Source organism: Chiroxiphia lanceolata, chromosome 8, assembly GCF_009829145.1.
Source record: "Chiroxiphia lanceolata isolate bChiLan1 chromosome 8, bChiLan1.pri, whole genome shotgun sequence".
NCBI classification, from domain to species: domain Eukaryota; kingdom Metazoa; phylum Chordata; class Aves; order Passeriformes; family Pipridae; genus Chiroxiphia; species Chiroxiphia lanceolata.
Genome location: NC_045644.1, coordinates 31998839 through 32012564, shown reverse-complemented (window position 1 = coordinate 32012564; position 13726 = coordinate 31998839). Strand labels below are relative to the sequence as shown.

Genomic DNA, 13726 nt, shown 5'->3' with positions numbered 1-13726 from the left:
ACAGGACTGTTGATCAGTCTGTGTCCACTGCTTGAAGAGAAGCAACAGGACATGAGTTTCAGTCCCTGAGCACCAATGAACACATAAAATAGGCCCAGCTGGTTCTCAGCAGAATCCACACAAATTCAGCACAACTCCACTCGCCAAGTGTGAACAGAGTCTGCTATAAAACGGTGACAGAAGCTGGTTTTGGCCAGAAGCAGAAGTGTGGAAAGACACACTTGCATAACAGTTGCCCAGCAAGTTCATTCATCACATGATATACTACAAAAAGACATTTGGAAATTGGATAGGATAACGAAATTAAGCCTATAACAACTACCACGCTAAGGAGAATTCACATTACAAGCCTGTATTTCTTATTCCACTGTAGACAGAGGAGTAGATCCAAGCTGGAAACGTTCAGCCTTATTTTCCAGTGCAGCTTTTGGACAGAAAATTTTGTTTTTCAAAGGGGAAAAAAAGTCAACTGTGTGCCATAAAATAACACTGTGCCCTTAACCAAACTGCATGCTTGAGTTAGAGTTCCTGTGGAGCACTGCCTAGTTCAGGGAGGACCTAAGGAGTCATACAATGGGCCCTTCATTCCAAAAGTACTTGCCAAGATGGAAAGTTTTACTCAAGTTACACACAGCAAACATTAAGAAGTTTGAAAGGATATATACCCAAATAAGAGATGCAGCACACGTGCCCCAGAGTCACAGTGGGAATGGGGCTGCACAAGCACTGCTGTGCAGGACAGTCACCACCACACTGTGTTAATCCTATGCAGGTGCTCCCTACAGTGCCCCGAGTCTCCATCCCAGCCCTAGGAAGATCCAGTCTAGCCAAAGGAAGACTGGTTTCTACTTCACTACACTGCCTAGACTATCTGAAGGACAAATTTCAAGGTGTTTTTGTGTGGGTGTGCACATCACTGTGCTCACACTGCATTTAGGACTTAAGAAGATCCTTCCACCCCCATGCCCAAAAGCAGCAGACAAATTGCTTTCTGCTGAAACAAAGCACTCTGTGAGGATCTGGATTACTATCAGCTCAGAATGAAAGTCTAGCTGAAAAATATTAAATTCCTTCCTACAGCAGGAAATGTGAGATTAAATACCTGCTGCTGCAGGAAATGTGAGAGCAACATTCACATTTACAGTAATAATGCTTTAAGAGCTTCAATACCCGGATTGAAAGTTCATAGTTACTAGTGACTGCTGGTAAGCAACATGTTTGCCCCAAAAACAGCAGGCAGAGCTGAAGGGGGATCTCCTGCTTCCAGTGCCATGCCATGGACATGGCAACAGCCATCACCTCTCCCCAGACACCCACACCCAGGTGTGGTGCTCAGGAGAAGGTGGCAGAGCAGTCACCCGGCCTGTGCTGGTGACCCAGTCTGTCAGCAGTTCCTCCCAGTAAGGAATACATACATCAGGCTGCATCCAGCCCAGAGGCTGCCAACTAAATTAGAGTACAAAGGATTGAGACGCACATTTGCAATCACAGAACAACTTCAGTGCTCAAATTTCTATGTCAGCAAATGTTTTAGACGGAGACTGAAGTCTGTTGCCTTAAACAAAATTCAAGTCTTAAAGAATCATTTTCCTTTATTATTCAATAGCATTTTGTGGAATATATTAAACGCTTTCCAGAGTCCACATTCATTACCAGTGACCAATGTGAAACACCAATTAAAGCTGCAATACACTTCCAATACAATTTTTTTAATAAATATATCCTACTTAAGGGTCTCCTTTCGAGACTACTCAGCCTCTAGCAAGCTATTAGCATTCAGTCTCATCCCCTGCCCCTCATATATGCGGTGCCATTCTCTGTTCTGTTATTGAGCATGTCATTTTATAGTCTATATGCTTAACCCAGGGAAGTTGCTGTAAACAAACACTACACTGTGTCTGCCTCAGGACTCTTTTTGTTGTTTAAATTGGACTTGCAGCCCTCAGTGGCCAGGATCACAGACTAAAGCTGCTTGCCTTCCCTAGACAAGTTCTCAATTGACTCTGTGTCCACAGAGCTGCTTGGAGCACCCACATTCCCAGCTGTTCCCTCCCTGATCCGATGGGAGCTGACAGGGAATGACTGCTGTTCCCTCTCAGGCTGGAGAGGGGCTGCTGTCCCGCAAGTGACCTCTGCAGCAGGCCAGGCATCCCAGCAGGGAGGAGGGTGAAAGCAGCGCTGCTGCTCACAGTGCTGCTGGCTGTGTGCCACAGCTGGCTGGGAGACACCTCCTGCCTCTGCCGTGCCCAGAGTGGGAACACCGGGAACTCCCAGCAAGGCCAGGAAACTGATACCCAGCCAGGAAAGAGGCAGCAGATTCAGGGTGGCTAAAAGACATTCAGAAACGCAGCCCTCAAAACATATTATCGTCACTACCAACACCTCAGAGATGAACACTCTTTGTGTGAGCTCAGGAAGAGGCACAGAGCAGGTCACAGCTTTATTAGCACCACACAGCTCCTTGGATTGATAAAGAAACCTGTTCTCACTGGTAGCTCAAGAAGTCAGGATTTATGGGTTGGCAAAAATTGAAACCATACAGATAACCAGCACCAAATATAAGATGTATCAGTGGAACTTAGTGTTGTGGAAATAACTACCCCAAATCCATATACTGTTGAGTTGAAAGTGCTGCAACAACTTTTATATCATTAAAGGCATCTTGTTTCCATTTCTTTCACTAATAAAAACTTCCTTTGGTACATAAAAACTCAGCATAGACTATTTCTTTCATCTCTGAGTCTCCTGATACCAGATTTTACAAAGATTTGTTTTCTGACATGCTAATTTAACACAATTTATTTTGCTAATGTATGCTATTTAGCAGGTTTTGAAGCACTAAATTTTCTATGAACAGTGGCTAACTAGTGCCAGCTAAAAATATCAGTATGGGAATGTAAGCTATAAACCACTGCTCCTGCCAATTACATTTTGATTTAACTACAGTGGAGCAGGTTTAAATCTGTGCCAGATTTCAGCAGACTGACCTGGCTGGCTGCTCCAGCCCCCCTAACAGAGCCAACCAGCCTTTTAATGGTAATCCCCTATTCCTCTGACAGCCCTTGGAGAAAGTCACTCTTTCCCACATTTGATCTTGAAAATATTTCAGCAACTTTCCAAGCAATTTTACCATCCTCCCAAAGTCAGCATAAGCAGTTTGCTTGGATACTTCAGTGTTTGTTTTGACATAGGTTTAACCTCACACATATGTTTAAACCTCCCCCTCTCCTAAATTGAGACCTGCTACATCAGAATAAGCATACATGCTTTAAAAAAAGTTAAAAAAAAATAGTGATGAAAGTGTGTCCTCCTTCCCATCAAAACCAATCCTACTAACACAGCTCCATTCCTGAAATCCTATAGCATGCTCCACCAGCTCCTGCTGAAGGGATAATCTTTTCACCTGCTGGAGGCAGCAGTCAACTCTCGGAAAAACAGGGCACAAAAATCAAGAACACATGCATTGTGTCCATTTGCTTTCCTGCAGCAGTCACGCTCAGCCCTCTGGAATAACAAACTCAAGAGGCTTAACGTGCCAAAATAAAGGTTTTTCAGAGATTCTTCTCTTTCATACTGTTTAAAAATCATGTCTATTTTAGGTCTTTGGTATTGTGGTGGTTGTTTTGCCCAATCATCTCATCTGCACTGAACTAATTCTGTACAAATATTCATGAGCACGTTTAACAAGTTTTAACAAACAGAGCAGGCATCTTGCCAGTCACAGCTGAATAGCAATGAAATCCAAACACAGACACTTTGGAAAAAGTTATTCATCATTTCAGAAGAAAGTGGGAGGAGATATTTGTGTTTATTTTACTGTATTTCTGTAACACCATAAGGATTAACAAGGAAATATCCAACTATAGACAAACATGAGGAACACACACAGAGCGTAAGTATCCTTACAGGTGCACATTGTAATAAATTAGGATTTGCTGCTTGGCAAAGAATTTGCATTTTAGCATTTAGCACAGTTCTTAAACTTTTTCCCAGTAGAGCACTTTGAGGTTTGTTTAAAAAGCCTATTTTCACTCTGGATCCTTTAATTCCTTTGGAGGTGCACTCTATTTTATTCTAAATTATTTCATGTCTCAAGGCAATACTAAGAATTTGAATAACAAAAAACACCCCACAGTGATCAAATTTAATCACATTCTCAGTATTTTAAGCTCATTATGACCATATCTGAAAACAAAAAGTGATTACGCTACCACCCACATGTATCTTTAAAAGGAGAGAAAACAAATAAACAAGATATGCAGGGCTATTTTTCCAAACCTTTTTGAGATAGCATTTGAAAAGGTAGTTTTCAGAAATGTCTTTGATTTATAGCACAAGAAGTTCACAAAGAAACCCAAAAATTTAATTTAAATGCTATCCGTACCTACTCAACTTTGACAGCTAGGGACCTCTACCCTGTTTTCTGTTATCTGCTAACAGAGTTCAGGTTTTCAGGGCTGTTACTGTGAACACAGCAGTTCATTTATTCCCAGGAAAAAAATAATCGTGATTGCCTTAAAACTATCATTTAACTTGGACACACACCTCTCTCTCTCCATACCTTTTTTTTTAGTGTTTTGGTTTAAATTACTAGTAGGTAGAATATACATTGTCTGAAGTTATACTCCTTTCAGTGGGACACAAACTGCTTGGAGTCTTAGGTTTAAGGTTGTATTTTGTTTTCCTACACCTAGAACCCTCTGAAATACAACTGAAGGTGGTAAGTTTTGTAGCAAGGTAGTAATCTGGGAACAACGACAGGTTACTTCATGATTTATTGGAAATTACATTACAAAGCAAGTGTATGCTAAACAGCAATAGGCAAGCTTATGCTTAGTGTATTAATTTAATAATTCACTCAACAAGTTGCAAACAAGTTAATTGTGTCAAGAGAACTTTTATCCATGGTAGTAGTCTTTCATGCCTTAATTCATATGTGGAGTTACCTCAAGTTGATTGGAGAAAAACAGCAGAAAAGCCAGAAATCCTTTAAACAGTTTGTTTACCAAAAGAAAGCACAGAGACAGAAAAGAAACAATGGTCATCTTTACCAAAAAGCCTGCTCAGAAAACTGCATGGTACCTTTTGAACTAGAGTCAGCTGATCCCCATCATCCAAGAAATAACTACAAGCCACCTTAAAAAAATAAAGTATGAGGAGTACAGTGCTACCAGCCTTTAAGTGTGTTCCAGGTTTTCAATACACCTGCAGAATTTATCTTTTTGTTTAGGAATGGCAAATCCTCAGTACAATTACACTGCTCTATATTAAGGTAAAAAGCAAATAATGCAAGCAGAAAGTTACCTTTACAGCTGCTGTCACTGCAGCAGTCGCTGCCAAATTCAACCCTTGCCTTCCAAAATTCACCATGGTCTCATAGCCTCTTTCTTTGGCTTGCACGATGTACTCATCAATCTCCTAAAAGCAAAACACATTTACATTTCAGAAGGCTGTTCATAAGAGAGAAATGTTACCCCACAGTATTATTTTTCCATCAGTAAAGGAAGACAAAAGAAGTGTTTAAGAAAATACTTTATGGGATAGTTACTCTTGTCTTTGTATACTGGTGCTTCATTCACTACAACTCTCTCATTTAAAAAGGATTATACCTGGTCAAACAAGAAGAAAAAACAGATCACTTTTGTCTAGTTCAGAAATGTTGCAGCTACACAGCAAGTTCCTTACAGAGAATAAGCTTAACTTGTTGGACAAAAGTTTTTCAAGAAATAACATGAAATCAGAGCTCCTTAGAGAGATAGAGCCAGCTCACAAAGAACTTCCAAAGCCAGAGCTTTGGCATAGTTAAGTACCAAGGACAATAGCCATGGCATTTATCCCCAGCTGTGATTAAGTGCCTGGAGTTGGAGATCAAGGCTGCAAGGTACTTCCCAACAGCTCACAGGGAAACATCCCTTTAGTTTCCCAAGTTGCAAACAGTTTATAGCTCCAACTTCAGAAGGTCAAGATGGCCTTACTGTTGGTATCAGTGGCCATCAGTCAGCAACCTGCTTTGCCTAATAAAGGCCAAGCCTAGCACTGACCTTCAGGAATGCTGCTTCTGGACTGTGAGGTTTCCCAGGGGCAGTCTTCACACCTCTGCTAATTGCTCTTTCCACACATCCAACCAGGATGCTGAAGAAGAGCTAAGCAGAGCCCTGGCCCTGTCAGACTCCGGCTATAGCTAAACGTCCTCCAGCTATTTTCTATTTGGGCATTTACTGTTGCAGACAAGTCTTCCTTTAAATCTCAGTAAAAAGTCTCTCCTCTTATCCTGTCAGTTTGCCCACCAGAATGTCCTTGATGTCAGTCACCTGGTAAGTGTTATTACTGGGTTATGCCAGAGCAAATGGCAACACGAACAGCTTTTAGTAAAGCTGCGTTTGTGCTTCTGCACAGAGGACACTGCACATGTTCCTGCAGGAGAGAGTCAAACTGCATCACTTCCACTCAGCTGGGCTCCTCAAAGGGCACCAAGTGGAGCAGGGAACACCAGGCTCTCTGATGTCACCAGAAAGCAGGACATTGTCTGCTCAGGCACAGTCAGTCATGAGCACTCGGCTCTGCCGGTCCAAGTCGTGTTGCCTGCACTGCCTGGCAAACCAGTAACGCTGCTCTGCTTTCACTGCGTGTCCAGCAACAGCATTTCAGCATATGGCATGTCCATATTAGGCACTAAAAATCTGACAAGTTATTTCTTACCCTTTCTTTAGAAGAAAGCAGCGGGTGGAGAAATTTTCTGTAGATTAAACTTGCCCCTCTGGTATATGGGGAAAGGAGCCAGATAACGAAAGCTATCTTCAGTTCATAGTACAGTGGAAACCTACAGACAAGTTAAAGGTTGCACAAAATCAACAACTGCAGTAAGAAAATGCACAGTAATTAATCATCACAAAGACATCTTTCCCAAAATCACAATTACATATTAGAATATAAGATTCTTCACATACAAGAAGTTACATTAGACAAAAATTAAATGATTTATGGATTTAATTTTTTTAATTGACTATTGTAATTTAAGAAACGAAACCAGTTAATATCCTTGCTTTGCATTACACATTCCTGCAAAGAGAAATTCCAGCCCATCCTTTTAAGAGTTCCATTCCCCTGTTCAGTTTCTACAGCCAAGGTGGAAGTATTACAGTCCCCACTTCAAGTGACAGAGCAGCAAATCTCAAACAGATGCTGCTGACCACATGCACTGAGACCTTTGCCTGAAAAAAGGGCTATCAACAAGCACAACTTCTGTACACAAAATGAATCATTACAAATCCAAGAACATCCGAAACAAATACAGTTCCTTCTAGAGTTCATAAACAGCAGGCTCTTACCAAGAGACTGTTAGGTCTGTTATTGTTTCAGTGACTGTGTACAGAGCAAACACAATCCAATACATCATCCAGCGAACCTGAAAATGAAAAAAAACACACCATCTCCAGTAGGAATTTTGATTTCACCTTTACGCAGAACGCACTACACACTGTGAAGTCTGTTCAGAGCTGCCAAAGCAAGACATTCAACAGTAAATCAGTCTGCATAAACCAGGTTTCAAGTGAAGTTACAGGAAGGTCCTGGAGGATTTCTGTTCCTAAGTAGAACTGGTGGCAGCTGCACCAAGCTCACTGGTTCACCAGGGTCACCACCTCACCTAGGCTGGCTTCACAGAATTGATTCTGTCTCTGCAAAGCTTTAGTGGTAAGGAAAAAATCACTGCAAAGAGTTGGTAGATTATCCTAAGCACGAAGTTCAATTCCCACTGTAGCTCTACAGGACATTTCATTCTCTTCCCCACTCACCCATGAGTTGATACCACACATCCCAAAGTCAGCATTGGTGAGGCAGCCCTTGTTTTCACCTCACAACACCGTGTTATTCAGCCACACATTGCCATTCATTTATCTGTGCCCTGCTTAACACCAAGGCAAGGCAGCAAAAAATCATTTTCATGGTAATTTAATTCTATTTATATGCTGAGAACCACAAAATTCTTTTTAATAAAGAAGCTCACATGCAAGAATGCTAATGGTTCAGAGGCTTACAGCTGTTTTTGTTTGGTTTAAGGTTTACACTACATATCAGTGCTCTGATATCAGACAACACTCTCAAAATACAGGGTTTAGTTCTGTTTTATAACAGTTCACTAAATCTCTCATTTTTCTTGGGCATTTGTTCAAATTTGGTCATCTAAGCTGATTACATCTTTCAGAATAAATACTATAGGAGCATTTGTCTTCTCCAAGATATCAGCTGCCCAATTCAATGTATTTCCAAAGTGGGTCAGTGCAAACCAACCACTGGTTACTTGTACTAACTGAACATGCACATGTTCTTTACATTCCAGCCCTATCTATGCTAGAAAAAAACCAAACAAACAAGATAAAAGCAAAACAAAATAAAAACCAAACAAAAAACAAACAAAGCCCAAACCAAACAAAACTGACTCTAACCCACTACAATTACTAGAGACTAGTTTGAGTCCTAAATTCATAGTACTCTCTTTCAAAAGAAGGAATATATATACTTTCCTACAGAGGACATGACTCAGATTTTCACTTTTAAAACACTCTTTTTTTGAAGTGGACTTAAATAAGTGCTCAAAACCTAATGATACACTGCTGCCTTCTTCAGAGCTGTGCATTATGGTTTAAAACCACTTCCTTTGTCAGAACTTGAGACCCATTTATCTTAAATGCTTTCCTGCATTTCAATTTGAAAAGAAACTCAGTCATGTGATGACATTCTTCACTTCAGTCTCTCAGAGGATTTAGATATTTCAAGCTTGAATAAACTAAGACAAACCTACACAACAGTTGAAGTCACTGCTGACAGGCCATGTGATGATATTTAGACTGGTGACCCTTCCATGAACCACAGTCAACACCTGAATAAAAATAAAATTAAATCCCACCTTGCCCCATCAACCTAAGCATAATGCAATGCAATTTTTAAGATGCCATGCAAGACTGATTTTTTTTCCAATATATTTTATCCATGCTATTCTTTTTTTAATCAACATCTAATTGTTCAATTAGAAAAACAGTGAAAGTGGAATTTCTCTTGGACTGCTAGGAACAGCTAGAAATGCTCTGCAGAAGGGCACATGGGATCTGCCAGGAGCCCTGCTGAAGTCTGGGCCAATATTCTATAAAAAACAAATCATATTCAAGTACAACTAATGCATCAGGTACCAAGGTATCCTCGATAAACAAACCTGAGTGACTCAAAGTGGTTTTCATACCAGGGGAAAAAAAAAACAAACATGAAAAACTGAAGGTCAGATTTTACACCACCCAGAAGACTATCATCTACTTAATTCTCAAAGATGAAGTTACAGAAGCTTTGAATGACTTTTGCTTTTTGTGTTTTCATGTTTTGTTGAAGGGTTTTTTTCTGCCATCTGAGTGCTAAGCTCATCTTTGTTGGCTCTGGCTGAAGCACATTCTTTCAAGTCAGGATTTTGAAGCCAGGATTTGAGAAGGCTGGTCTGTTCAGCCTTCTAAACTACATTTCAGATGCTTATTACAAGTGCTTTGGTGTAATACAGTGAAAAAACTTCAAGTATCTTAGTCAACCTCATTAAATCAGAGTAATTACAAGAACAAATAAATCTCCTCAAAGGCACAGATCTTTATTTGTAACATTGAAGTCCATAAGTCTTTTAAATTACCACAATCAGCACAACACTTTTTTCCCCTAGAAATAATCTTTGAACAGTTTGCTGTAGCATGATCTACTCAAGTCGAGATGTCTGTTCTTTTTGTTTGTTTGTTTTCACTGGTAGAAGCAGTGACTGAGTAAAAAAAAATAGCACTGTTACAAACCTCTTATAATCCAGCAACAAACACAGATGGCTCCTGAGCCACAAGCAACCCTGGAAAGGAAGTGTTCTTGGGCCATGATGTGACTGGCAGCAGACCTGTGCCATTTGGAAGGCTGCAGTTAAACCCACACTCTCTCTCTGAAAGAAAATGACCCAGCTGGGAAAATGAGAGCCATGGATCATTCCTAAGACCTATCTGGACACTCGACCCCACCAGCAATGGAGAGGTAATTCCCAGGGAGTCAGTGGCATTCCCTGCTAATGAAAAAGTCACTGTGATGGGTCTCATTCATCTCAGCCCCATGAATATTTTGTATGCAAGTGTAACAACTGAGATGAGCAAGAAAATCTCAGCATTCTAAAAATATTACTGTTCTTTTTCTAGAAAACATATTGCAAGAGGCAATGGTAACCTTTTAAATCAAAAATTTCCTTTATTTGAGTAGGAAACTGGTATCCTCTACTTAGCCTGTGGATCCCTTTTGAAGGAGTAGGAAGGAAAAGCAGATTATAAATTCTTTGCATTACAGATTGTCCTGACAGGGTAAAGTAAGCATGAGATGGAGGGAATTCTTTTCTTAGTTTTGGTGATTTTTTTCCTCCCATAAGCTTAGCTCTGGCAGGCACCAGCTCTAGCTGCACAAATAAGTTCTAATCAGCTTTTACACAGAATATGATGTCCACTCTGGAGCCCTGATGGAGTGACCAGACTAAATTAAGACATTCAAAGGGAGGAACAACACCTACTGCATTCTACTACTCCGACCAAGTACAAACTGGAGACATCACACATCCAGACAGCAGCCTCAGGGTACAGCTGAGCCAGGGGAGCTGCTGGCCCTGCCCACCCTGAGTCAGGCAGCCCAGGGAAAGACAAGAGCCAGGACAGAACACAGGTTGGCTGCAGAAATCAAGTCAGGCTGCCTCTTAAAAGAGGGAATGAACTCAGTGACCAAAGCTCCTTGTGACTGCAACTGGGTAACATTCTTGTGGTTCTCATCATTGCTCACACTGAGAGGTAATTAATGTAATAGATTAATTCAAAATCATAATTGTGGTTTTTCTCCATCTTTCTCTTCTGTCTGTTCTACTGTTCTCCACATGACCTTAACCAAGACTTTTTTCCTTCCCTGGTTATATTTTTTCTCCTCTTCGAGGAACAACAGATTAAGGAGAGCTACCCTTTTCTCAGGTAGGTTTCTGAATTCTCTGTTGAGCTCCACACAGTGGCAAACTGCTGCAACTCTTTTAGTGGTCACTGAGAATCAATTTGTTGTTGCTTATACTTCATGCAGAATTCGGAAACTTTAATTCTACCCCATGCCCAAAAGTGCATTACTTTGGGCATTTGGCCAAATTGCAGCCAAGACTTTAAGGTTTATGTTAAAAATCCTCAAATCCTCCTAAAAATATCCATATACAGCATAGTGTGTTGGACATGTTTCAGCATGTGAAACTGTGAAGAGTCTGAGACACCTTAACTTTAGCCCTCCAAACAAAAATCACAGGATTGCCACTAGGTTCACACAGGTGTTGCATCACACACTAAGATCAGTCAAGCTTTCAAATGATTTATAGCACTATATAATGAAAATATCAGAGGTGTATGTCAGCAGAGGCATGTAATTAAACAGTTAAAAGGAATGAGACTTACATATTCCTTCACATTTTTTGTCTTCACAGCTTTGTATGAGTAATATGCAGGATACAGCATCCCAAACACCAGCCTATTGGAAAATAGAGAGAGTTTTCAGGATCTGTTATACTGTAGATGACAAAACAGTGACAATACATCATTAGAGCAATGCAGCCAACTTGATTAAAAAATCCTGTTATCTAGCTTGAAAAAAAAAAAACCACCAAACCCCACTGTGTTACAGGTTCTTTGGAGGAAGTTCCATGATAAGCAAAACTGGAACAACATGAACAGAAAAGGCTGCATGTCCTGAAGACAAACTGTTTTGTAAGACCTTCGATAATAGATAACGTAAAACCAGTTCCTGTTCTGGTTCAGCTACAAGTAAAACCAGTCCTGCGGTTTGTCCACACCAAAAGTCTCTTCCCACACTGGCAGTGCTATCACACTCGTGATGAAGCATTTGAAAGAGAAACCATTTGTCTCTCACTTTTACAGATTTTTCATCTATACTTTTCCACTCACTGGACTGTCAGGTAGCATCGCTTCGATTAAAAAAAAAAAAAAAGTTGTATTTTTAAGTTTAAACAGCAATTTATCCTCTGAATATGTCACCCTTAAAAAAACAGTATATAAACATGAACTGGGACAAAACAGAACTTGGAGAATACTTCTTCAGAAACAACTGATCTTCAAGCACAAAGCTTATTACAGTAACAGTAAGATGGTCATAAAGCTAAAGATGATCTTAAGTTACATGAGAACACTAGCACAAGACAAGCACAATAAAGGTAGCTGGTTTTTCCCATCTAGTAAATCTTGGTGTTATTCAGTAGTGGTCAAATCAGGAGTTCAAAAAGCCCCTGTTTTAGTAGTCACTTTTTCTTTTAAAGAATTCTTGAAGAAGTCACTTAAAAACCAAGGAACAGATACTACATATCATTACTGTTCAGTACTGCTGCGACATGAAAGTGTTGGAAAAACTGCCACTTGAACGCTACAAGTGGGTAGATAGGATTGAAACGAAACATCAGCACATTTAGCCAGTAGTAATAGGAAGCAGTGAAGTTTTTATCTCCTTCCAGCCAGGGCTGACCTTGAAAGTGTGGCAGGATGCTGCTTGCCAACTGGCACCACTACCTCCTTCTCAAGGGAAAGTCCTCAAACCTTAGTTAAAGCTACCAGGCAATTTTACAGCAGAAAAGCAAACTTGTCAACAGTGAGCGTAGCTGAAGGTCAGCAAATTGGCTTTTACCCTCAATCTATACACGACATAGATCAGAGCACTGGCAAAAGAGAGCTCCCTGCAGCTGACCGGGACAGAAACACAGAGTTATCAACCCACCATGCTCCAGTCATTTTCCTGTTTGCATCCCTACCTTCTAACATCTCAAAGCTGTCAGCAACACCTACTCTACACATTAGAAGCACACCCATCCTCTGGTATTTCAACAGTAACTGCACAACACACTTCAAGGATGTGCCCAATTACTCCGTGGCTTTTCAAATTTAAAAGCTTGAGTTGTTATTTTTAAAAGGGCTGTTTGTATTTCACACTTGACATCAGCACACAGATAAAAACAAAGCCAGTTTCCACAGATGGAAACAGATTTCAGCCGAGTAGAATGTTGTTTACTTTATTTTACTAGTAGATATATGGATAATCCTGTTTACCAATGTAATTTCACTGCCAGTTATAAGCCCAGCTATTTCAGTTTTTCATCTGGACTTAGCAACTAACATTCCTTTTCTGGTACAGCCACTTCCTCTACGGGCCTTTTCCCTCATTTAAAGAGAAATATACCAGGAGATCAAAATCGAAATACAAAGAAAAAAAATGTATCAAAGAGCCTTTAAATCTGAATGAAACGATGTTATTTGTGTATCCATATAGCTGTATTTTTTAAAAAACATAACCCACTGCCTGTATTGTCACATAATCTATGGGCTTACAGTTTTAAAAGCTTTAAAGTGAACAACTGTTTGAAAAGCTCATTTCTGAAGCAAAGCAAATGAGTTTGCATCTGACTGATAACAGAAAAATCGGGCACCTGTACACGTATCTCTGGCACTGAGCATATTTAACCTAGATAGTAAACAACTCTAGAGCCAAGGTTGCAAAAAAAAAAAAAAAAGAGAAAAGAACTAAAAGAAACCAAGACACAAATTAAAGCCACCAAGTTACTCAAAAGGTCTACTTGGCATCCAGACTCCCAGAACACTAAGCCATTAAACCAACAGTGCATTTAAGGCTTTGGTCTGTTCATATTGCC

The 13726-nt window shown here is 40.2% G+C and overlaps 1 protein-coding gene across 3 annotated transcripts in view; it reads right to left on the bottom strand.

Annotated features, from left to right (window-relative positions):
* The window catches only part of REEP3 (receptor accessory protein 3), a 36451-nt gene that overhangs the window by 9176 nt on the left and 13549 nt on the right, over positions 1-13726 (bottom strand). For all 3 annotated transcript variants that reach the window (XR_004358220.1, XM_032694396.1, XM_032694397.1), the window contains exons 2-5: positions 11472-11544; positions 7329-7405; positions 6700-6820; positions 5305-5418 (exon numbers count right to left, since the gene is read on the bottom strand). Coding sequence is in view for 2 of the 3 variants with exons in the window: in XM_032694396.1 (XP_032550287.1) it covers positions 5305-5418; positions 6700-6820; positions 7329-7405; positions 11472-11544 (385 nt within the window). In the remaining variant the exon portion in view is untranslated. The remainder of the gene's footprint in view (positions 1-5304; positions 5419-6699; positions 6821-7328; positions 7406-11471; positions 11545-13726) is intronic.